Genomic DNA, 20,981 nt, shown 5'->3' with positions numbered 1-20,981 from the left:
GGAGCTGCAGTGCAGCAGAGGAACCGACATGCAGTAGTTTCCGCCGGTGGATACTTCCCCAAACTCTCACTGCTTCTCCCATGACTTGATTGCCACACACACCACCTCGTTTCTCTCGTTCAGCCACTCGGACGCTTGTGTTGGAAGTTTAACGCGCGGATAGACCCGAGAGCCTTCTGACCTTCCCGATACGGGTTTTTCGCCGAGTCTCACTGACTTATCACCAACAACTTATCCAAGGTGCATTTCAAGATCGGCATTTGGCCCCCACCTGTGTTTCCGTGCTCGAAAATAAGTGATACCAATGGACAGCTCAGCATGCCGCATTTGGAACAATTGACGTGCAGATGCGGCCTATGTTGTACATCGTATATCTCGGGAGACCTTAATATCCAATCATTAATACGGGATTCCGTAATGGTACCTACACATAATTCTCCTGCATTCAACTGCCAGCATCCTCTGCCGCAGCTGGATCTAAATTTGATGTTTAGGCGATGCTATGATGTGAATTAGATGTGATGGAATAGCCCATGCCATTTACAATAATGTAGACATCGGGGTTTCCTTTTATTATAAGCAATCCTGCAAGTCTTCAGAGAAAGACTTAGACTTCTCTCTATTCGTGTATTCCTTCCCAGGTGCCTCATGTTATATTCTGTGCTTATGCTCAGTCAATATGCTACATGAGATCATCTACCAATGGCCAACTGGCATCACTGGACTTATTGTCTTGTTGTGGCTGTTCGTAGGTTGGCGTCTATGGACGTTCACCTTGAAACCCTGGATCTGGCCTCGGGAGCCAAAGGAGGTCCCTTACTGGATACCATGTGAGTATCCTCTATTGGAGATAGATTGGAGTTGTCAGTGTTGCTAACTCGACTCCAGTTCTTGGTATGGTTTTTTGTCCTACCGTGTTACCCGGATACACTAAAGTCTAAGACTTTCTAGGTCACACTATCAGTTTCTTTCGAGACTACTCGGCAACAATCGAGAACGGATAGTCAGTCTTATTAATACACATTTTCTCGGGAAATGGATGCTGACGGGATTATTCTAGCAACTGTGTTGGACGTACTGGCGAACCTTTCGCCATACAGCTCCTGGGGAAGCAAATATACATCTGCACATCTCCTTCTGATGTGTCAACCGTGTTCGACAATACTGAAGCATTTAACTTCGACAATTACCTAACACATCTTCTGACAAGTTTCGGAATCTCAAGAGAGGCACTTGATTTGGCCTGGCACCGACCAAAGCAAGGAGACTGGTGCTATATTCCGAACAACCCTGTCAACCCAAAGCAGAAGTCCTTGATTCATCATGTCGAGGATGTTTATAGAACTCAGCTTCTCCCTGGCGACCAGATGGATATATGGAGTCGAAGGTTCTTGGATTCTGTACAATCGTCATTATACGGAATTCGAAGTTTGGACTTTTGTACCCTGAAGTCTGAAGATTGTGGAATGACTCAGGACGACCAGCTAAGGGCGGTATCCCTCTACTCACTTGTTTCCTTTTTCAGTGTGCAGGCAACTGCTCATGCCATGTTTGGTCCCCATCTCCATGAGATCAATCCCCGTATTGTTCATGACATGCTTTCTTTCAATGAACATGTCTGGATGATTGTTTTTCGGTGCCCCAGTATCCTTTCCTTGCCAGTCGGAAAGCACCGGGACAAGCTTATGAATACTACGAGGAAGTTTGTTCGGCTTCACAAAGAACAACGAAGCCAGGCATCTTGGGCTATGACTAGTGTCCTTGACGGGATGGAAAACGTCGGAATGGACATGGAATCTAGGGCTTCTATGATTCTTATGATATTTTGGGCGTAAGTACTCTTCATAAATTCCGAATGCTCGCCAAATTGACCTCGGAACTGACAATCCAATACCCACAAGTGCGGTTTCCAACGAGCACAATAGTTGCTTTTGGCTGCTGACCAATTTGTTGTACGATGACTCGCTCATGAGGCTGGCACAGAGTGAGACGGAGTCTGCATGGAAGACGGGGCAGCTTGACATCAAAACCCTCTGCGCCAATTGCCCTAATCTCGACTCTATTTTCAACGAAGTCCTTCGACTCAACAATACTGCTGCTGCTGCCAGAGTGGTGTCGCAAACGGTTATCCTGGGTGGCAAAGAGTTGCGGCCAGGCTCGACTGTAGTGATGCCGTTCCGGCAGCTTCACCTGGCTGAAGACGCTTGGGGCGCCGATGTGTCAGAGTTTCGACCGTCCAGGTTTCTTGAGAGAAAGAGCTTGGCGCGCTCTCCTTCATTTAGGCCCTTTGGAGGGGGGTCGAGTTTATGCCCCGGTCGGACACTGGTCAGACACGAGGTCTTTGGGTTTCTTTCTGTACTCCTCCGACGCTTTCACTTGAGTTTGGCGACTGATAAGTCCGGGAAAAGGCCGCCTTTTCCGCGTCTGAATTCAATTACACCGTCCTTCGGCATCAACGGCCCGGTCCCAGGTATGGATGTTATCATCCACATCGCTGAGAGGAAGTAGTATGGGCCAAGTCTCCGAGTCTACTGAGCGCTGAGCAAGGATACCTTTTTACATTATTTATACTTAGTCTTTCTTATGTCATAGGAGGGAATCGTATTTTGAATCTTCGATATGCCATCTGTACTGTCTGTATTACCTCATGACAACCAAGTGAATTCCGCACAAGTTTCCACATGTATACTGAGTACTATGATCATGCTTTGCTCTGATACCCTGCGACGCCTCCAAAAATGTGTCTTAAGTCTGGTTGGCTGTTCCAGGTACCCTAGATTGAGTAATGATTCTCCAAGAATGGTTGATTCAGACATCTAGGGTTGATGTGGTACTGGGTCACAACGCAGTATCCCACCAACCGCATAAGAAATGAAACTCTGATGCATTTTATCCGTATGCATATCCCCCAATGTTGCCAAGTATTATTGTTGCCTGAATGCATGCGTTACTCCGAAAAGGGAAAGCTCTGCATGATCTAAGCGCCCTTTTCCCTTGTCGCCCAGCAGGGTGGCACCTACATGTACCATGCAAGTATCACCAACTCCCCTCAAATGTTACATTGAGCATTCGATAAAGGTCATGGATTTTGCATTGCAACCTTCAGATGCAATTGCAACACAACAACTTTGCCAAGAGGGCAGGATGAATTGGGTTACCATCCCCGTCGCACTGTTTCCCTCTGCTCTAATTACGCCATCTTCACTTCGGTGTTCATTTCACTTCATACCTCATTACGAATCGCCGACCTCAATTTTCCATTTCCTGTTTCCAGTCCTCTCTGCTAGTGGTCATCCTACAATCACCTTCTTGCATCATAAACACAGCGTTTTCATACAGAGCCCCCACTTTCCACACAAGAACTGTTCACAAGGCTTCAAGCAGCCACGCAGCGCGACAATGACCTTTGATCCTAGAACCTCTGAAAGCGATGGCAAATTACACTCCTGGCGCCTTGTGACCGTCATAGGGAGCCTTTGCCTCGGCGTGTTTCTGTTCGGTCTGGACGTGAGCATCATTGCAGTCGCCATACCGCAAATCACGACGCAGTTTCAATCGCTGGCCGATGTGTCCTGGTACGGATCCGCCTACATGCTGACTCTGACAGCGTTTCAACCTCTTTTCGGGAACCTTTACAAATTCTTCAATGCCAAGGTGGTCTACCTGGCGTCTCTCAGTGTTTTCGAAGGTACGCACACATACAATCCTGCAAACACGCTAGCCTCTTGTCCTTTCTTTTCCTTGCTTCAAGGCTGACATGCCGTATTACGCAGTGGGCTCTGTGATTTGTGCTGCTGCGCCCACATCAGCAGTCCTCATATTTGGGCGTGCTTGGCTTGGTCTTGGAGGCGCAGGTCTCCTGCAAGGGGCTCTTGCCATTATCGGGGAGGCTGTCACCGTCGACAAGGTGCCGCTGTTTCAGGGCATCGTGGTCAGCTCCATGGCCGTAAGTGTTTGCTGCGGACCCGTCATAGGCGGTGCTCTTACTGAATATGTGAGCTGGCGTACGCATCCTTCGATCCAAGCCAGTTACCATGGTGCGTCTGTCGCTAACCTTGCTGGGCAGATTGGTGTTTTTGGATGTGAGACCCCAAGCACGTCCTGGCCAAAGATGACAAGGTAACTTTGACTAATCACAAACTGCAGTAACGTCCCGGCCGGCGTGGTTGTTATCGCCGCCGTCTTCCTCTTCGTGCCGCTGGGGAAGCCGAGCACGGCTCATCAGGGTTTGTCACTTCGCCAGAAGTTCCAACACATGGACATCCTGGGACTTGTCATGTTTCTCGGCGCCATCTGCTCCGTGCTTCTTGCCTTGACGTGGGGCGGCCAAACATATCCGTGGAGTGACGCAAGGATCATCGCCCTGTTTGTTGTGTTCGGGGTCTTGACGCCATCCTTCTGCTACTGGCTGGTCAGGCGCGGGGAGCTCGCCCTCATTCCGGTCCGCGTCCTGAAAAGGCGGTCGGTATATGTGGGAGCAATGGCCCTCATTGGCTTCGGCGTTCTTTCCGTCGTAGTAAGTGATGTTCTGCTGATGTGTCTCGGATGCAACTTTCTTGGTATGTGAGTTCAGTGGCTAACACATCGTTCAGTACGGGTACTACCTCCCAATATTGTTCCAGTCTGCACAAGGTGTGTCTACAACGGAGAGCGGACTTCGATACATTGCACTGGTCGGGCCCCAGATAGTGGCGCTGGTGATAGTTGGAGGGATGGTCTCAAAATGGGGATACTATGTCAGTGAACCCGACACCACGGCTGAAAGTTGCCAGACCATTGCTAACGGGAACTCTACCAGGTTCCATACATGATAGGTGGGAGCATCATCTGCAGCGTTGGTGCTGGACTATTGACAACGGTCAATCTCTCCACCCCAACAGTGCAGTGGGCTGCCTATTTGGTGATCACTGGGCTTGGCCTCGGTATGGCAGGTCAACTTCCGTACACGGCTGTCCAGGCTGTGCTTGAGTATGTTGCTTCATGATTCCGCACTTACAGAACGCCGCAGCTAACTGCCTTTAGCCCGGCAGATGTCGCAACAGGCAATGGTACGTCGACATAGTCCCGTCATAACATGAATTCATCGGCTTACACACCAAAACAGCGATTAATGTGTTTTCGTTCCACCTCGCAGGGTAAGTGTCCTGGTCTTTTATCAAACTCTCAACATATCGTCGTCATACTTTTCTGTATTTGCTCTCATCTCGGTTACTGCTTCATACCCCTCGGCTGACCTTGCAAAGCGCCGTCGGTACCGCAATTGGCCAGGCGCTCCTGATAGATGGACTCAAGACATCAGTGCCCATGTACACGAGTGCCGTTTCTCCGGACCAAGTAGTCCAAGCAGGCGCTACCGGGCTGCAGACTGTAGCCAACTCATCTGTGGTTCTTGAGGCCCTGCGCATGGCGTATGTCGAAGCTGTTCGTCGTACAATCATCCTGGGACTGGCGGCTATGTGTATGGTCGTCCCGCTTTCATGCGCCATGGAGTGGGTAAACCTAAAACGCGTGGCAGAGAGAAGAGACCAGGTCTTTACGGCAGAACAGACAAGTGCTGGGAGTGAAGATGCCAGCACCTCTGTCGAGAAATCGGGCTCTTTCTAGCCATGCTCTCAGTGAGACCATGGCTCAATTCCTCCATACTCGTCTTCGAGACCATATATAAAATGACAGGCCTGCATAACTCATTGCCCACATGCAATTGATCCGGTGATTTGCATATCAATATTGCTTTGAGCCCGAGAATGAATCATCAAATGGGTCGCTGAGAGTTGAAACATTGAAGTTTTCAAAATATTATCTAAAGTAAAGACTGGAGTGGTATCTAACTGTAGCTCTAACAAAAATCTCTATCATATCATGCCCAAATATCATTATTAGCAAATAAGTTTTAGTTTAGTTTTGGAAATTAGTTAGTCGCCGCGCTCATCTCCCGATCCGCCCGCCCCCACTCCAAGTCGTCGTCCCCGAACCCCCGCCGGCTCCGGATGCTGGCGGACCGCCGTCTTGGACAGGATGCTGATGGCCGTCTTGGTCTTGACCAGGTCGAGCTGCGTCGATTTCAACAAGCCCATCTCCATGGCGTCCGACCGGTTCGTGTTGTTGGTCCCGATCTTGGACAGCGGCCCGGATTGGTGCTGGTTCTGCCGCGAGGCGTTGCCGAAGGTCGGCTGCTGGAACGGCAGCGGCGTCGGCGGGTTGGAGATGACGGCCACGGGCTCGTAGTCGCTGTCGTGGTGCTCGTCGTCGGCGTTCTTGTCGTCGTCGTCGCCGCGCCGCGCCGTGATGCGCTTCAGCAGGGCGCCGAACCGGGTGAGGGCCTTGGTGATGTCGACGACGGTGTAGGCCATCATCACGAAGACGACCGAGATAGCCGAGCCGACGCCAAACGTCCACGCCGCCACGTATTCGCCCGAGAGGCTGTCGAAGGAGTCGATGTTGACACCGAAGTAGGAGGAGATAAAGGACATGGGCAAGAAGATAATGGTAACGATGGTGAAGACCATGACGGTCTGGCCCGACCTCGCGGCGGCCAGGGCCTGCTCACTGGCGAAGCGGGCCTCGAGCGCGTTGCTGTGCTTCTGCTTCAAGTCGAGCAAGTCGGTCAGCGACTGATAAAGTCGCTCGGCCTGCTCGTCCATGGACTGGATATCGCGCTTGTGGACCTTGAGGTGGCGCTCCTGCTCGAGGGTGCGCTTGCGGATGTCGGCGGCATGCCAGTTGTTGACATTGTTGCGCATCAGCCGGCTCGACGCGGCGCTGAGACTCAGCTCCTCGACCAGGCAGTTCTTCAGGTCGCCCAGGGTCCACAGCTGGGAGTTGAGGATCATGGTCAGGATGTTGAGCTCGTCGCGGATATCCCGCACCTCAGTCAGCAGCGAAGTCTCTGCTCCGATATCGAGCAGACGGTCGAACGAGGTGGACTCCTCTGTGGGCGCCTTCTTCGTCTTCTTCTTGCTGCTGCGTAGCTTGGATCGTCGAGACGGTCGAGCCCACTGCCGACTCTGCGATGACGCCTGCTCGAATCGGTGGAACAAGTGCGTCAGATCTTCGGTCACTCGACCGACGGAGCTCTCGAACATGTCGAGGAACTGGTAGTCTTGGTCATCCGCCCGGTGTCGCGAGAACATGCCGGAGCAGCGGCCAGAAACCAGGATGGCCATATGGTAGACACTTCGAACGGGCGGTCGAGTTTTGGCGTTCATTTCGGCCACAATACCGTCCAGTACTCCCAGAGGATCCTTCTTTTTCCCAATGTCCCAGCGCTCGGGAAAGCAGGTAATGATAAGGTCCTTGTTCAAAACGAAAACCCAGAGCTGGTCCACCATGAACACTTTGCGCTCGTGGCCATGGTCTTCACAGTAACGGTACACGACCTGGTCGCGATCGCGGGCCGACGTGTCGATACCGCGGTAGAAGAACTGGTCGAGCGTCCTCCTAGGGTGTAGAGACGGCTTCTTGTTCAGGTAGGCCTCCAGAAGCATCGTGTCCGGCGTCTTGTCTTGGGAGCTCGCATTGCTGGCCGAAGACACGATCTTGATGGCGTCCATCATCTTCTGTCGGCTCTCATCCGTCTCATAGTGAAGGTACGGCATGAACATGGCAATTTTGCCATCTCCGCCGGGTATGCCCTGGCTGAGGGTCATCTGCGACAAGTTGCTGGTGCTGCGGCGGATGCCCTTCCAGGGGCTGAGTGTGTCTTCTCCGGGAGGAGGCCCTGCATCTTCATCGCCAGGGTGTTGAGAGGAAATGCGCTGACAGAAGGGTCTCATATAATTGGCATGTGGCAATGGGCCACAGTGCTCCTGTTCCAAGGTTTTGATGAGGGCCTTGAAGCCCTCGAGGTCGCGACATCCTGATTCGATGAACCAGTTTATCATGAGCGTTTCAACCCAGGCAAGCTAGATGAGTAGTCAGAGGGCTGTTCAAAGAACTGAGTGGACATGAGACTTGAACTTACATTGTTGGCAGGCAGATGGATCCACTTGAACTCGCTCTTGGCGTGTCCGGGGGGTCCATCCGTCCAAAGCGGAATCGAGGGTCGACCGTTCTTCTCGTCCCACTTGTACAGCAGGTCGAATACAGAAGGTTTGGAAATGCGCTGCTTCTCACCGTAGTCTTTGAACTCGACGACGGTAGCGTTGAAGGCCTGTGTGGCGTCCAGCATTTCCTTTGGCAGGCGGTGGCTATTGTGGCCGGGAGACAAGAGCTCGACAATTTCGTCGTGGCCACGCTCTGCGGCATACAGCCATGCGGCACGGCCGAAGGTATCTTTCTTGCCCAGATCGGTCTCGGGGCAGGCCCATAATACCTGGGCCACTTGCTCGAAACCATTAAAGGCAGCCCAGTGCAGTGCGGTCATGCCGTTGGACACGGTGGCGTTGACATCAGCACCGGCCTGGAGCAGAATCTCCACGATGGACGTCAGACCCTTCTGAGCAGCGTTGTGCAGGGGCCTCCAGCCTCCATCACTGGCTGCGTTGGCGTTGGCGCCGTGCTGCAGCAGGAGCTTCAGCATCTCCTCGCGCGGCCTCTGGGCCTCGGGCGACATGTCACCGCCTTTGCCACTGTTGCTGCTGTCGACAGTCAGGTGCAAAGCCGTACGGCCACGGTTGTTGATGGCCGCCACGCTAGCGCCCTTCTGCAGGAGTGTCTTGGCGAAGTCGTAGTTCCAGTTGGTGGCAGCCCAGAGGAGGGGTGTTCGGCCGATCTGGTCTTTGGCCTCGAGGTTGGCGCGGTGGTCCGCGAGGAGCGACGCCGTCTCCATGGACTTGAAGTTGGAGTTGGTGGCCATGGCCAACAAGGGGGTGCGCTCGTCTTTATCCTGGGCATCGACGTGGGCGCCTGCGTTGAGGAGCAGCGTGACGATGGAGTGAAAGCCTCTCACGCTGGCGGCGAACAGCGGCGTCTGCAAAGTGCGCGTCTCGCGCGCCTCCAGGTTCGGGCGGTGCTTGAGCAGCTCCTCAACGACGGCGCGCTGGCCCGCCTGGGCGGCTCGGTAAAGCGGTGGGAACTCATCGTCGGCACCGGCGTTGACCTCGGCGCCGTAATGGAGCAGCAGGCGAATGATGTTGATGTGGTGTCGCGCCGACGCCTTCTGCAGCGCTTTGCGCAATGCGGCCTTGGCTTTGTCGCTGGTCCATGGTTGGTTTTCCGTCAAGACGCGGCGCACTCGCTCCTCATTTCCCCGCGCGCAGGCAGCGGTGAGCTCGCGCAAGTAATGGTCCTGGTCGCGCTGGGTCACGGTAGCGCTCGAGTCGTGGGTTGTGATTGTGGCATTGCTGGATCTGCTGGTTTCGCTGGCTTTGCTCCCAAGCCGCGCATGCTTGGTGCTGGGGTTGCCTCTACTATCCATTGGCTTGGCTCCGTGTATCTGAAGGCTGAAGGATGTCCATCCTGTCTTTTGGCGCGGCGCTGGTGGCCTTTTGGTGATTCATGGCTCGATGCATTTCGTTGCAAAGTGCATTGTTGTCTGCTAATTGAGGACCGCTTGTGGGGTGGCATCCTGGTGGCGTTGGGTGTACGTGATTGGCATTTGGCCACCGCGACTCCATTCTGTTATCCCGACCCCTGATCATACGCCTCTCAGGGGGTCGGATTCTGGCCAGAAATCGACATGCGAAATGAGAGACGCCTGGAAAAAACGGCCCTAATGGAGTGGCCGGGAACGAGATCCATTCATCGCTGGTCCTTCGCCCTTCAAGGCATGAAACGGCTTCCCGATCTGTAGGGGCGGCCAAAAGTGGCAGAACCCCCACCCCCAGTCGCAGGGAGTCAGCACGTCCCACGTGGTGGCGCTAGACCCGGGCGCCGCGGCTGGCGCCATCTCAACAACAATCAATGCCTTAACGCGACATTGCATCCAAACATATCCAGCTCGCTGCGCCGGTTTGCGACATGCCCCAATCGTGCACTATGCCATTGGGATGGATCCCTACCCCTATTTGATGAGTCAAATGCGAAGCTCTCGCAACGTCATGAGACGTACATTATCTACCACCTGTAATAGGATTGTTTCAAACGACAACGTTGCTTTCTACTACTTGCCACCAGGGGAACGTGGAACCGCGCGTCCGTCTGCACGGTGCATTCAAGGGGTCGCCCACGCGTGCGGTAGTTAACGAGCGGGGAGCGCTACACCCGCAAGGACTATGCTTGCGGCGACACAAATCAGTACCACATCAACTACTTGCTACCTAGGCAACCACTAAGTGCTTTAGCAAAAAGTTCGTCTTTTGCAATATCAAGATGCTAGCGGTTCCCTTCCCACTTGACGACCGGGGTGCGCGGAGATATTACTAGTGTCAGTGGGAACTTAAGCGATAAGGCGGCTGGTTGTGTTACATCCGATGAAGTTGCATTGACTTCTTAGCAGTCATTTTGCTCGCAAAGCTACAAAGGGGAGAAAAAAAATGGTATGGTATTAGAGCATGGTAGGGACAGGTGCGATATTAACCAATAAGAAACTTACAGCCATCCCCTCCCCCCATGCGGCCGTCACTTTACTCGAGTAAAGAATGTGATGCTACAGCTACCTTTGCTCCTAAGTCCCATCATCCCTTGCCTTCGCCACAAACGCTCGTTCATGCTCATCCATGCCATGAAGGTTCGTCAAATATCCTTTGAACTGCAAAGCCATGCCGCATATTTGCTGGAAGTGTTTCTGGTCCAACTCGGCTGTCTCATATTCTGACTTGTTCTCTTTGGCAGAGAACTGGTAGTCAGCAAGTGCAACAGCGGTTGGGAACGCTGTATACAATGGTCAGTGCTGCAACCGGACGACATACTTGAGTTGGACATCGTCGAGGCCCGGTTGGGGAATTCTTACCGTTCCGAATCTCCCTTCCGTTCCATTCAACATCATTAATCTCAGGGTCGCCGAAGACGTAGTTCCTGGCGCGGCTTGTGATCGAGATGTCCTTTCGCTCAGCCTCGAGCTTCTCGAAGAACTGCGTCCAGATCTTACGCCGCTCACGGTCTCCGAGAGGCTCGTAGTGGATGACGAGGTGTATTCGGGACACAAAGGCATCATCGAACTGACCCACTCGGTTGGTCGTAAGGAATAATATGCCTCTGTAATACTCCATGCAGCGAAGGAAAACTAAAAGCTGTCAGGCAAGACCAATGGAAACAGTAGGGCGAGAGTCCAGCGGCTTACCGGACACAATACCATTGCGTCTCAAATCTGAGACGGACCGTCTTTCAAGGTAAACATCGGCCTCGTCGATTAGCATGACAGCCCCCCATTTCTCTGCCAGGTTGAACCAGTAGGACAGTCTTTGTTCAACCTTCTCCTCAAATGTCCCTATGTCACCAACATTGAGTGACAGCAGAGGTCTACCCGTGAATTCAGCAATACATTCTGTTTCGGCCTGTTGTTAGCCTTGGTATGATGAGTAGTTGACTTTTGACGGGAATATATAGCTTGCCTGCTGTGCTGCTCGAGTGGTCAGTTTAGCTCGATTCGTTCAGGCTAGCGCCGCGTGTTGAGAGCTTACAAGGATTTGCCAACGCCGGGGCCTCCATGGAGAAGAAAGATTTGGCCTTCCCCTTTGCTCTCAATGAAGTCCGCCCCCCATTGTTTGCGCTTCACATCACCGCCTTGTGTGTTTGCCGTATTGTATTGCTCCACTAGAGCCTGAATCATGATCTTCCTATCTTCGGGCATGACAAGTGAATTGATTGCCTTCGGCTGCACTCGTGCGGGTGAGCAAAACTTGACATCCAGGATCTCTGTATCAGTCATCAGTATTAGACTGATGTCTCAACCTGCAAGATATCCTTCAGGAAACGAACACCCACCCCATCTTCTTGACTTGAAAACAAAACCGAATACACGGTGCGAGCAGAGCAGATACCGGTGGTCTCTACCATGAGGTGAGCCTGCCAAGTCGAGAGTTCTCGTCGTCTTCGGGTCTATCAGGTCATAAGCGACCCATTGGAATCCTGGTGGGGGATGTACACGCTTCCCACGACAATCGTCGCACGAACAGATGGAACCGCCCTCTCCCATATCGTCCATATCCCCAACCGTGGGCAAATCACTGTATGACTTGCGGACCACGTAAGGCTTTGGAGGCGGAGGTGGACCTGGCGGTGAACCTCGCCTTCCTGGAGGTCTACCAGGACCAGGTCTCATAGGTGGTGGTCTTGAGGGTGGCGGCTGAGGTGGTAGCCTACCCGAAGCTTCTTGAATATAGGCCGCATTATCAATGAAGACTCGGCCATCAAACTGTACTTGTTAGCAAATTACCACATTATTTGAGAACATCGCCATCAGCGCACCTGGCGACCCAGTGGGCCCATGAACTCCCCTTTGTAATGAGCTTGAGTGCCCATCAAATATCCAAACCACCGCTTGCCCAGCTCCTCTAGCTCTGTTTTCGTTCTTCCCCCGTCCGCATCATCCCGGTACTGAACAGGAAATACTCTTAATGAAGCGATCGTTCTCTCTCCTTCGAATGCAGGTATGCTTGCGGACTCCTCACACCTCCCTACATGGCGACCATCAAAGTCGAGGTACCACATGGAGATCTCATATGGTTCGACCGATTTTGCCTCAGGGCGGAGAATCTTTTCATCCACATCGACCTTAGCAATTACCTGGGCACTGAGGTTACCGTCACGTGACAGATATACCGTGCTTCCAGGTCGTAACAGATACCACAGCATCCGGAAGGTACAGTAGCCCCTTGCGTTACGTGAAATCTCCTCCTCGATTGGAGAGATATATTTCGGCTGTTTCACAAATCTGAGTAGTGATTCCAGTTGCTGATTTATCAAACCTTCAGTCTCCACAAGAAGGCTTTCTAGTTGTGGATAGTAATGCGCGATGAGAGCGAAGGGCTCGGAGAGCTGAACTGTTTTCCCGTCCAAGTTGACACCTGGATAGTAGAAAACAACTGATTTGATCATTTCGATCAGTGCCTTTGAATGAATTATGATATCAGTCCGGCGAACCGAAACATCCAATTTAGGATCGTTCAGGATTCTTGATCTCATAATGTCCATGCGAGATCTTCTAGTCTGTGATCGAGCAGCGTTGGGAGGTCCTCTTGGATGGCTTCCCATTGGCATTGGCGTTGGTGGGGGTGAGGGCATATCCATGATCGGATTTCTGGGATAGCCGGCGACTGTTGGTTGCATTGAAGTGTTGAGAATGGTAACAACCTCGAATGCGAGGTTATCGTCCAACACCAAGTTCTTCCGTTCTTCTTCTAGCTCAAAAGTAACAGGCCAAGAGACAAATTCGACGCATAGATCTTCGGTGTCGCGGAAGTCGACTTTGTTAATGACCAAAGCCTTAGTGGTGACCAACTCAGTGTCTTGTTCATCTTTGTTACTATCCTCGTCGGATTCGGATCCGCTTTCGCTTAGTGATGGAGAACTGGATCCAGTTCTCTCGAGCTCTCTGTGATGGAAGTGCTGGCCGCAAGTAGGACAACTCGACAGATTGAAGTCCATCAAATTCGAATGCAATCTCTGGCTGACTGGGCACCACAATGATGCGGTGTATTTCAACTTGGAGTTTGGATCAATCTGAGGGACCGATTCGACCTCTGTCTTGCCGACATCATCAACGCCACAAGATGATTGAATGGTCGCAGTGACACTCCCCTCCGGTTCGGCACGGACAGAAGCCGTCTCCAGACTATTGTGTGGACTTTTGGCGTTATCCTCTACCGCAGGTTCATTGCTCGTACTCTCGCATTGTGACATGATCGTCAGTGAGGTTTGAGTTTGCCAAGATTTGCTCGTTATCTTGATCAGTCAAAGCTGACTTCAGAAAAGATTAAATGAGGGGTAATTTGTTACCGCAGTTCAAAGAGATTGCTACATTACCTATTTTCCTAAGTACTTATGAGTGAACATGAGTGCCTGAGAGCCTTCTCCTGGCTGCCTTATCACGTCAGGCAACTACACATAAGCGTAGCCACCATCATTAACTCCTGCTAGATGCCGATTCGCCAGCTCAGCTTGTGACACCACGGCGGTTGCATTTCCGGTGGGTAGTGAAGGAGGGTGATGGAGGGGTAGTTCATGTTTAGGCAGCAAGAATGTGGAGGGGCTGCTGACTTTCTTTGACATGACGATTCATATATCACGCTTTTGCTTGAACAACAATATCGAGTTTCAGCAATTGTGCGTTGATAGCAGCCATAAGTCGAATAATACCATTCCGCGAGAGCCCGTTTCACAAAAAAATACAATGAATGAAGGCACATTCCATCCACAAGTCACAACGCTAGTCCGCAATTTCAGTCTTGGTCTCGATGATAGCAAGACTGGCACAATTGTTGGCCAAGCTCTTAATCAAGTCGCCAACGAGGATGCAGCAAAGGAAGGGAGAAAACTCTCCGAGGCACGTAATTTCGAAGAATGGTTGCAGTTCAAATACCCTTGCAGGTACCACCCCCATACAGAAATCTTCTACGTTACATATACTATTATTATCAAAACTAACCTTTCGATGCAAGCGACCACGACGTCAACGGTTTGCAAGACCAATGCAAGAAGGTTGCTGAGCTCTGGTCTCACTTTGACCATCGGTTCCACGGTACCTCAAGGGGAAACTCCCTGCCTTCTATCGGTGCATTATTTGAAGCTGTGGATATGGCTGCCGCCGATTTTGGTCAGAAGAAGACCGGAGCTCGTGGCAAGCTCATCAATGGGTTCCAGAGCTTCGTTGGAACTTTGAATGATCACTCATATCTGTTCTCCATTGTCCCTGATAAGGACAAATACCTCAGTCTTGTGACTGGCATCCTGACTTCTATTGCAAAGGTCTCTACTTCCTTTGCAACAGTCTTGACGCGATGATGGGGGCTTATGCATGTTTTAGGTTTCCATGAATCGCAAAACAATCACCGAAGCATTCGCAACAGAGCTGGAAGAGATCAAAGAGGAGCTTGTTGATGTGCCTAAGATATGCCATGTTGGGAACCCTACTGAGATGTTGCCTCGCGTCGTCAAATTGTATATCCGCGTCTTCGAGTTCTTGTACGAGGCCATGTGCTGGTATCAATCAAAGAGCAGGCGGTTCAAGGCTTACCTCAACGAGAATTACCACGCTAGGAGTTTTCAGCCACTGACTACCAATATCCGCAAGGCCATCGTTAGTATACGCCATGGTGCTGAACTGATTACTCAACAGAAAGTGGACTACATGGTCGACAGGATTGACCGTAATCAGATTCTCAGAAATGCAGCAGACGACATGCGATATCAAGCCCCAGCCGTGATTGAGACAAGAAATCAGCTGCTGCTGGAAGGGTTTAAGAGGATTGGCAAGGACTCAACAGATACTCTCTGTGCAGTAGGAGAACAGTTTCTTCATGGTAAGTATCAAACCTGGCACTACCCCATCAAGGTTCGGCATCCTGAATAATTACAGATCAAGAGCAGGAAGCCCTACTGAACACCAGACGAGTAGAGTCAGACAACGAGCAGCTAGAAGATCAGCCTTTCAAAGGTAGGTTTATTACGTGATGGGATGGATGAATAATATGACTGACCACCAAAGCAGACGAGGGCGAGGCTGAGTCGAGTAAGAGCAACTGGATGTCACGTACTGATCTTCGTCGACAAGCCGACCTTGTACTAGCCAAGTTCACCGATGACGGACGAGAGGATTTCAAGAATATCCTTAGAGGAGCCGTGTCGCCCATGATACCCCAAGAGGTATCGATACCTATCCAGTCGTGGATCCAAAATAAGTCCTCGCAGCTTCTCTGGGTCGAGGGTCCCTATGTGACCGACGCCGGGTCAGGCTTGTCACTTACGGCCCTGAGAATCTACGATCTTACCATGCAAGCTGAGCTTCCATGCGTGTCCTTCTTCTGCAGGCGCAAGTACCGCTTTATGTCGGCGACCACCACGACGTCGGAAGCGACCCTCGTGGCGCTACTGTACACGGTTCTAGATCAGATTATCAATATCTTACCCCCGAGTTTTGAGTCGGCCCCCATGCTCAGTCTAGGGATACTCAATACCAGTGCAACGGAAGGAAGCACATCGTCATCGGCAGCATCGACTGCGCTGAATATAATTGAGAAACTGCTTCCACACACACCGCCGACGGTGACATTCATTCTTGACGGACTGGAGCTGATCAACAAGGCAACGGAGGTCCCTCATCTGGTCAGGTTGATAGAGCTGCTAAAGAAGGCGGGTGGCGATGGCAAGGTGTTCAAGGTTCTCCTAACGACGAACGGAAATTCCAGAGCTCTGGGTAAAGCTACACACTGGAGGGAGCGGGTTGACGGATCACGGTTTGCCCAGGGAAGGCCCGGTCGGCTTCTGAAAGGGGCGACGCATCTGAGTGATATGAAATAAGGGGAAAACATGCTGTAAGTGTTTTCGATTACTAGGGCTTTCCTATTTTATTAGTATACGTAAGCTATCATCTATATAGCGCCGAAGTCGGCTGCACGAAATGACTTCTCCCACGTCCTCTCAAAAGCAGCATTGTGAATATATGGAATCCAGAGATATTGTTCAAGCCGGGCTTTCAGGGCGGCATGTCCATCTTCAAATAAGCTCTTCCCATACTCATCAATAGCGAGCTGTGAGAACATGGCCCGGAAGTGACGGCTCGTATCGCACTCGGTGCCCTCCATGGCAGTAGCCGCGAGGAAAAGTGCCCAAAGGCGAAAGTCTACAGGAATCTGCTGATGACGTGAGGGAGACGGCGGGCATGAAACAGTCCATTCGTAAATGACGTTGCTATAAGCCCGACTAAAGGCGACCCCGATCTGACGACCCAGCGTGTACGTTGGGGTAGGTTCGTGCAAGATGGTCAGGGAGTAAATGATAATCACGATCCGGCAGAAGTTGTTGATGCGACCGTAGTCTGTGTCCTGATTACAGTGTTGCAAAACTTCGTCAGAGACCAGGGCGTATTGCACCTCGGTCAGCAGATCCCGCACATGCTTGGCTTGAGCCGGTGTTGGCTTCGTGACTGGCTTTAATATAGCATTGCTGCTGTCTGGCAGGCCATTGTCCCCTTGACAAGTACCAGGTGCAAACCAGAAGGCCACGGAGGATTCCAACTCTCGTACACAGTTGCGTAAGGGCGGGCATATGTCTATCGTCTCGAAGAGGGCCGTGAAGCCTTCACTGCGGACTGGCGCTGTTGGCTGCACACGGAAAGAGAGGAGAGAAGGCCCGCTGAACCAGGCCCTCTGACCAGTATCAAGACAACCAAATAGATCAGCACTGTGGGAATAGAACGCGGCATTAGTACTGCCTGTGTGAGCGAAACGATTCAGGGGTAAATACCGATAAATCTTGTGAAGAACAAGTGGTTCGGAAGCAAGAGCCTGCCTTCCGCCGCGATGGTCTACTAGGTCTCTCAAGCCCTGCATATGAATTGCCCAATTTTCATGGTTCCCAGCACCTTTCTGTCGGTAGGTCAGTCCAAGCTGTACCAGAGACATTGAGAAGGGATGGCCAAGTAGAGCCAGTGCATACCTCAAGCATCGCGATCCCCGCAATGACGGCGAGAGTGGTACTCGAGAACGTAGCATCGGGAATGCTAAGCCGCCTTTTGACGACGGAGATGGCGTCCTGCAGATGTCGAAGACCCCGGTGTTGGAAAGCTATGGCATGGTAGCCGTACGCGTACGCAACGGAGCAGCCGACAAAAGTATGGATAAGCGCCGAATCCTGCAACGCCCTGGGAATCCAGAACTCAGAGACCGGGTTGGACCCGGCAAGATCTTCGAGGGTATAGAAGTTTCTCCATACCGTATCAACATCTCATTGGGGCGTACGTTAGTCCAGTGGATAATCGATAGGAGTGACTAACTGGGTGACACTCACAGTATCTCAGAAAGTCAAGCATATATGGCTCTAAAGGTATAGGAGCCTGGCCGAAGGGGTCCACCCCTTGAATTTGGTAAAGGTTGAGGTGGCCCACTAGCCGTTGAAAATCCGGCGTGCCCTCTTGGGGCGCTTGGAAGCCCGAAGGGCCCGGGGGGTTCTGAGACTTCTTTCCCGTCTTCGGAGACGGCTGGTTCAGTTCTTTGCGAACTACAGCCGAGGTTTTGCCTGGGGCCAGGTTAACGAATTGGAAGCCCGCGGGGGCTTTCCGCGTCGCTTTCTTCCCGCCTGTACCTCGTCAGCACACCCCACAGCCTCACTATGGCCTACATAGATCAATACCGGCTTCCGGCGAATGGGAGACCTACCGCCTCTTGGACGTCCTCGTTTCCATGGCCCCGGAACTTTCACGGGCCCTTCTGCGTAGTGGAAAAGAGTGGTCTTCGATCCTGAGGCTCCATCCGGAAAGACCCCTGAGCCAATGGAGAACACAGCCTCGACTGGACCGGACTGGCCGGGATGCATGTCGACGTAACAATGTCGCTTAGTGATGTTGTCGACCTGGTCTTGATCGGGGGTTGACGTTGAAACAATTCGGCCACTTCAGACCTAGTGCGCCTTATTCTCAACGCTTATTAATCGGCATTAAGACCCGGAGTGTGAGGCTAACTCCGGTTGCTCTCCAAGGGCGTGCATCGGTGGCGGGGCTACTAAGCTGCAATGGGCATCAGAAATTCGTCCAAAAAAGGAAAGGCGCAGATTGTGTACGCTACGGAGTAGCTAGGCCCCTGAAGCACTCCAACCGGCACCCGCTTGCGCTACTCACTGCCAGAGTGCTGCCTTTATCCCAAAAGAGGCAATGTTGAAATTCGGCCATAACAGGTTAGCCTACAATGCTCACAACTGAGGCTCGATGCAGACGCTGCCTCTGTATGCTCCGTGATAGGATGGATTATAAATACGCACCTTCCCACCAAGGATCAGTGCCCGTACCATCTCCCTCTCCATCTTCCTCGACAACCATTGTAGCAAAGACAACGCAAGACGTCTCTCTCGACCCTTGATACCCTTTCACCTTTCCTGTCCAACTTTGCAACAGCAAAAATGAGCCCCTATACCGCTGACACCACCGGCGACGAGGTCGCAGCCGACTGCCAAGCCCAGATCGCCGGAAAGACCGTCCTCGTAACCGGCGCGACCCCGGGCGGCCTGGGCGCCGCCTTTGCCCTGACCATCGCCAAGTACCGACCGGCCTGCATCATCCTAGCGACGCGGAGCCTCGCCGCCGCCGAGCAGACGGCCGGCCAGATCCGCGCCGTCGAGGCCACGGTCAAGGTCCGGTGCGTCGCGCTGGACCTGGGCTCCCTGGCCCAGATCCGCAAGGCCGCCGCCGAGGTCAACGCTTTCGAGGAGACCGTCGACGTGCTCGTCAACAACGCGGGCGTCATGGCCTGCCCCTACGCCAAGACCGTCGACGGCATCGAGCGGCAGTTCGGCACCAACTACGTCGGGCATTTCCTGTTCACCAACCTGCTGCTCCCCAAGATGCTGGCCCGGGGCTCGCCGGTGCGCGTGGTTAACGTCAGTAGCGACGGCCATCGTTTCTCGCACGTTCGTTTTGAAGACCTGGACTTTGATGTAAGATAAAACGAAGCCCCGTATATACTCATCGGAACTTGGAAGCTGATCAATGACGTGGGAAATCAGGACGGCAAAGTCTATGATCGATGGACTGCCTACGGCCAGTCCAAGACAGCCAACATGCTCTTCTCCCTCTCGCTGGCCCAGAAGCTGGGCAAGAAAAACCTGGTCTCTGTCAGCCTGCACCCGGGAGTCATCTGGACCAACCTGGGAAGAGATGTGAAGCAGGATGAGTTTGTCGAGATCAGTAAGTCCAACCGGTTGAACATTTGCCTCGGTGTCAACACCATGTCATCATTGGAGCTCTCAGCTGACTAGTCCGGTGTAGGCGAGCTCGATCGAGTCCATGGGCATAGGAACATTCTGGCACAACAGCTCAAGACAAAAACAATGGAGAGCGGAGTTGCGACGCATGTCGTCGCCGCCTTCCATCCGAGCCTGGATGCGCCTGGTAAGCTGCTCGAAAACAAGACCACTTCCAAAAAAAAAAAAAATCAGAGGTCCAAGAACTGACGGATTCACGCTCGCAGAATGGAATGGATCATATCTGCAGGACTGCAATCCTGTCAAATGGGAAGAAATGCTGCCCTGGGGCCGAGATCCGATTGATGCGGAGAGACTCTGGAAGACGGGCGAACAGCTGGTGTCGCAGTCGTTTACGTACTAAATTCGGTGGAGGTCGTTCTGTGGGTCAATTAACCTGGGCCCCTTGTGGGGTACGCTCAGCTCCGCCCACTTCATGTGGACAGCAGCAGAATCTCGAGCTCCGATCTGCCTGCAACGTCTCATAGCGAATAGTTTCGAAAATTTGGCTTTGACGAAGCTGGGTATCTTGACACTAATATCTATGTGCCTATTTTCATAATTTTGATGTCAAGTTCAATTCATTGCTATTATATAAGACGGGAAATGAGTAATAAAATGTACAGTATCGTTGGGCATTGAGCAGTTCAGCAGTTAGCGATCACGCTACCATCTACCACTAAAGCCGACGGGCGGGGCCAGTTGCAGCGACCCTCTCTCTGCAGGCCCAAGGATGCCCCAGCCGGCCATTTGCCATTTCCAAACATCCAATTCACGGTTCCCGGTTGATCCTTTCACATACCAAGAACCATTCGATAACCAGAAATAATATTTTAGGCATGGACCACTGGCATGGAGATAGAGCTGCAAGTATCAAATAGCAATGTTTTCTGGTCCTTTGGACAAATAGCGCGGAGAATCTCGTAGGTAAATGATTTTCTTACAGTTGACGTGCCGACAAATGTTCTCGCACCAGAGAGGGGAGGGAACGCTCGGATCTGCCAGGCTTGATGAGTCCGGATGAACTGCTTTGGGGAAGCTGGCTCACCAATCAAACATCTCCACGCCCCGCCGTACCACCAGTCAGGGCAAGCTTCCACTCACACTGGCCCCTGAAGAAGTAGCGAAGGTTCTCTCCGAACAGGGAATTTCATCCGCAAACATTCATCTTTCGTACTAAATAACAACTCGTAGGAATGAGCGATTTCTCCTGC

General features: G+C 52.2%; 7 protein-coding genes across 7 annotated transcripts; 4 read left to right on the top strand and 3 right to left on the bottom strand.

The window, feature by feature from the left end:
- Positions 1–679: 679 nt before the first annotated feature.
- Positions 680–2,508, top strand: PG985_011419 (uncharacterized protein; the record flags this gene model as incomplete). The annotated part of the gene is made up of 5 exons (XM_066831186.1): positions 680–830; positions 889–894; positions 952–1,003; positions 1,061–1,831; positions 1,926–2,508. The coding sequence occupies 5 exons, from the start codon at positions 680–682 to the stop codon at positions 2,506–2,508; spliced, it is 1,563 nt and encodes a 520-aa protein (XP_066681868.1).
- An 891-nt stretch (positions 2,509–3,399) lies between these two features.
- PG985_011418 (uncharacterized protein) lies at positions 3,400–5,604 on the top strand (the record flags this gene model as incomplete). Its single annotated transcript, XM_066831185.1, has 9 exons — positions 3,400–3,688; positions 3,774–3,946; positions 4,000–4,037; positions 4,147–4,516; positions 4,593–4,736; positions 4,799–4,968; positions 5,023–5,048; positions 5,105–5,135; positions 5,244–5,604. 9 exons carry the CDS (start codon positions 3,400–3,402, stop codon positions 5,602–5,604), a joined length of 1,602 nt encoding a protein of 533 aa, XP_066681867.1.
- Positions 5,605–5,912: 308 nt separating this feature from the next.
- Positions 5,913–9,355, bottom strand: PG985_011417 (ankyrin repeat protein; the record flags this gene model as incomplete). Its single annotated transcript, XM_066831184.1, has 2 exons — positions 5,913–7,901; positions 7,961–9,355. 2 exons carry the CDS (start codon positions 9,353–9,355, stop codon positions 5,913–5,915), a joined length of 3,384 nt encoding a protein of 1,127 aa, XP_066681866.1.
- A 1,188-nt stretch (positions 9,356–10,543) lies between these two features.
- On the bottom strand, positions 10,544–13,719 carry PG985_011416 (uncharacterized protein; the record flags this gene model as incomplete). Its single annotated transcript, XM_066831183.1, has 6 exons — positions 10,544–10,749; positions 10,829–11,101; positions 11,159–11,337; positions 11,499–11,733; positions 11,803–12,232; positions 12,286–13,719. 6 exons carry the CDS (start codon positions 13,717–13,719, stop codon positions 10,544–10,546), a joined length of 2,757 nt encoding a protein of 918 aa, XP_066681865.1.
- A 1,129-nt stretch (positions 13,720–14,848) lies between these two features.
- On the top strand, positions 14,849–16,335 carry PG985_011415 (uncharacterized protein; the record flags this gene model as incomplete). Its single annotated transcript, XM_066831182.1, has 2 exons — positions 14,849–15,338; positions 15,527–16,335. 2 exons carry the CDS (start codon positions 14,849–14,851, stop codon positions 16,333–16,335), a joined length of 1,299 nt encoding a protein of 432 aa, XP_066681864.1.
- A 71-nt stretch (positions 16,336–16,406) lies between these two features.
- On the bottom strand, positions 16,407–18,348 carry PG985_011414 (uncharacterized protein; the record flags this gene model as incomplete). The annotated part of the gene is made up of 4 exons (XM_066831181.1): positions 16,407–17,402; positions 17,473–17,600; positions 17,824–18,111; positions 18,192–18,348. The coding sequence occupies 4 exons, from the start codon at positions 18,346–18,348 to the stop codon at positions 16,407–16,409; spliced, it is 1,569 nt and encodes a 522-aa protein (XP_066681863.1).
- Positions 18,349–18,927: 579 nt separating this feature from the next.
- On the top strand, positions 18,928–20,131 carry PG985_011413 (NAD(P)-binding protein; the record flags this gene model as incomplete). The annotated part of the gene is made up of 4 exons (XM_066831180.1): positions 18,928–19,461; positions 19,531–19,711; positions 19,793–19,915; positions 19,995–20,131. 4 exons carry the CDS (start codon positions 18,928–18,930, stop codon positions 20,129–20,131), a joined length of 975 nt encoding a protein of 324 aa, XP_066681862.1.
- Positions 20,132–20,981: the final 850 nt, after the last annotated feature.

Source organism: Apiospora marii (assembly GCF_038362585.1).
Source record: "Apiospora marii strain CBS 49790 chromosome Unknown utg000007l_segment0_segment0, whole genome shotgun sequence".
NCBI classification, from domain to species: Eukaryota; Fungi; Ascomycota; class Sordariomycetes; order Amphisphaeriales; family Apiosporaceae; genus Apiospora; species Apiospora marii.
Note: the sequence above shows the minus strand (reverse complement) of the source record. Positions and strands in the feature narration are given on the sequence as shown.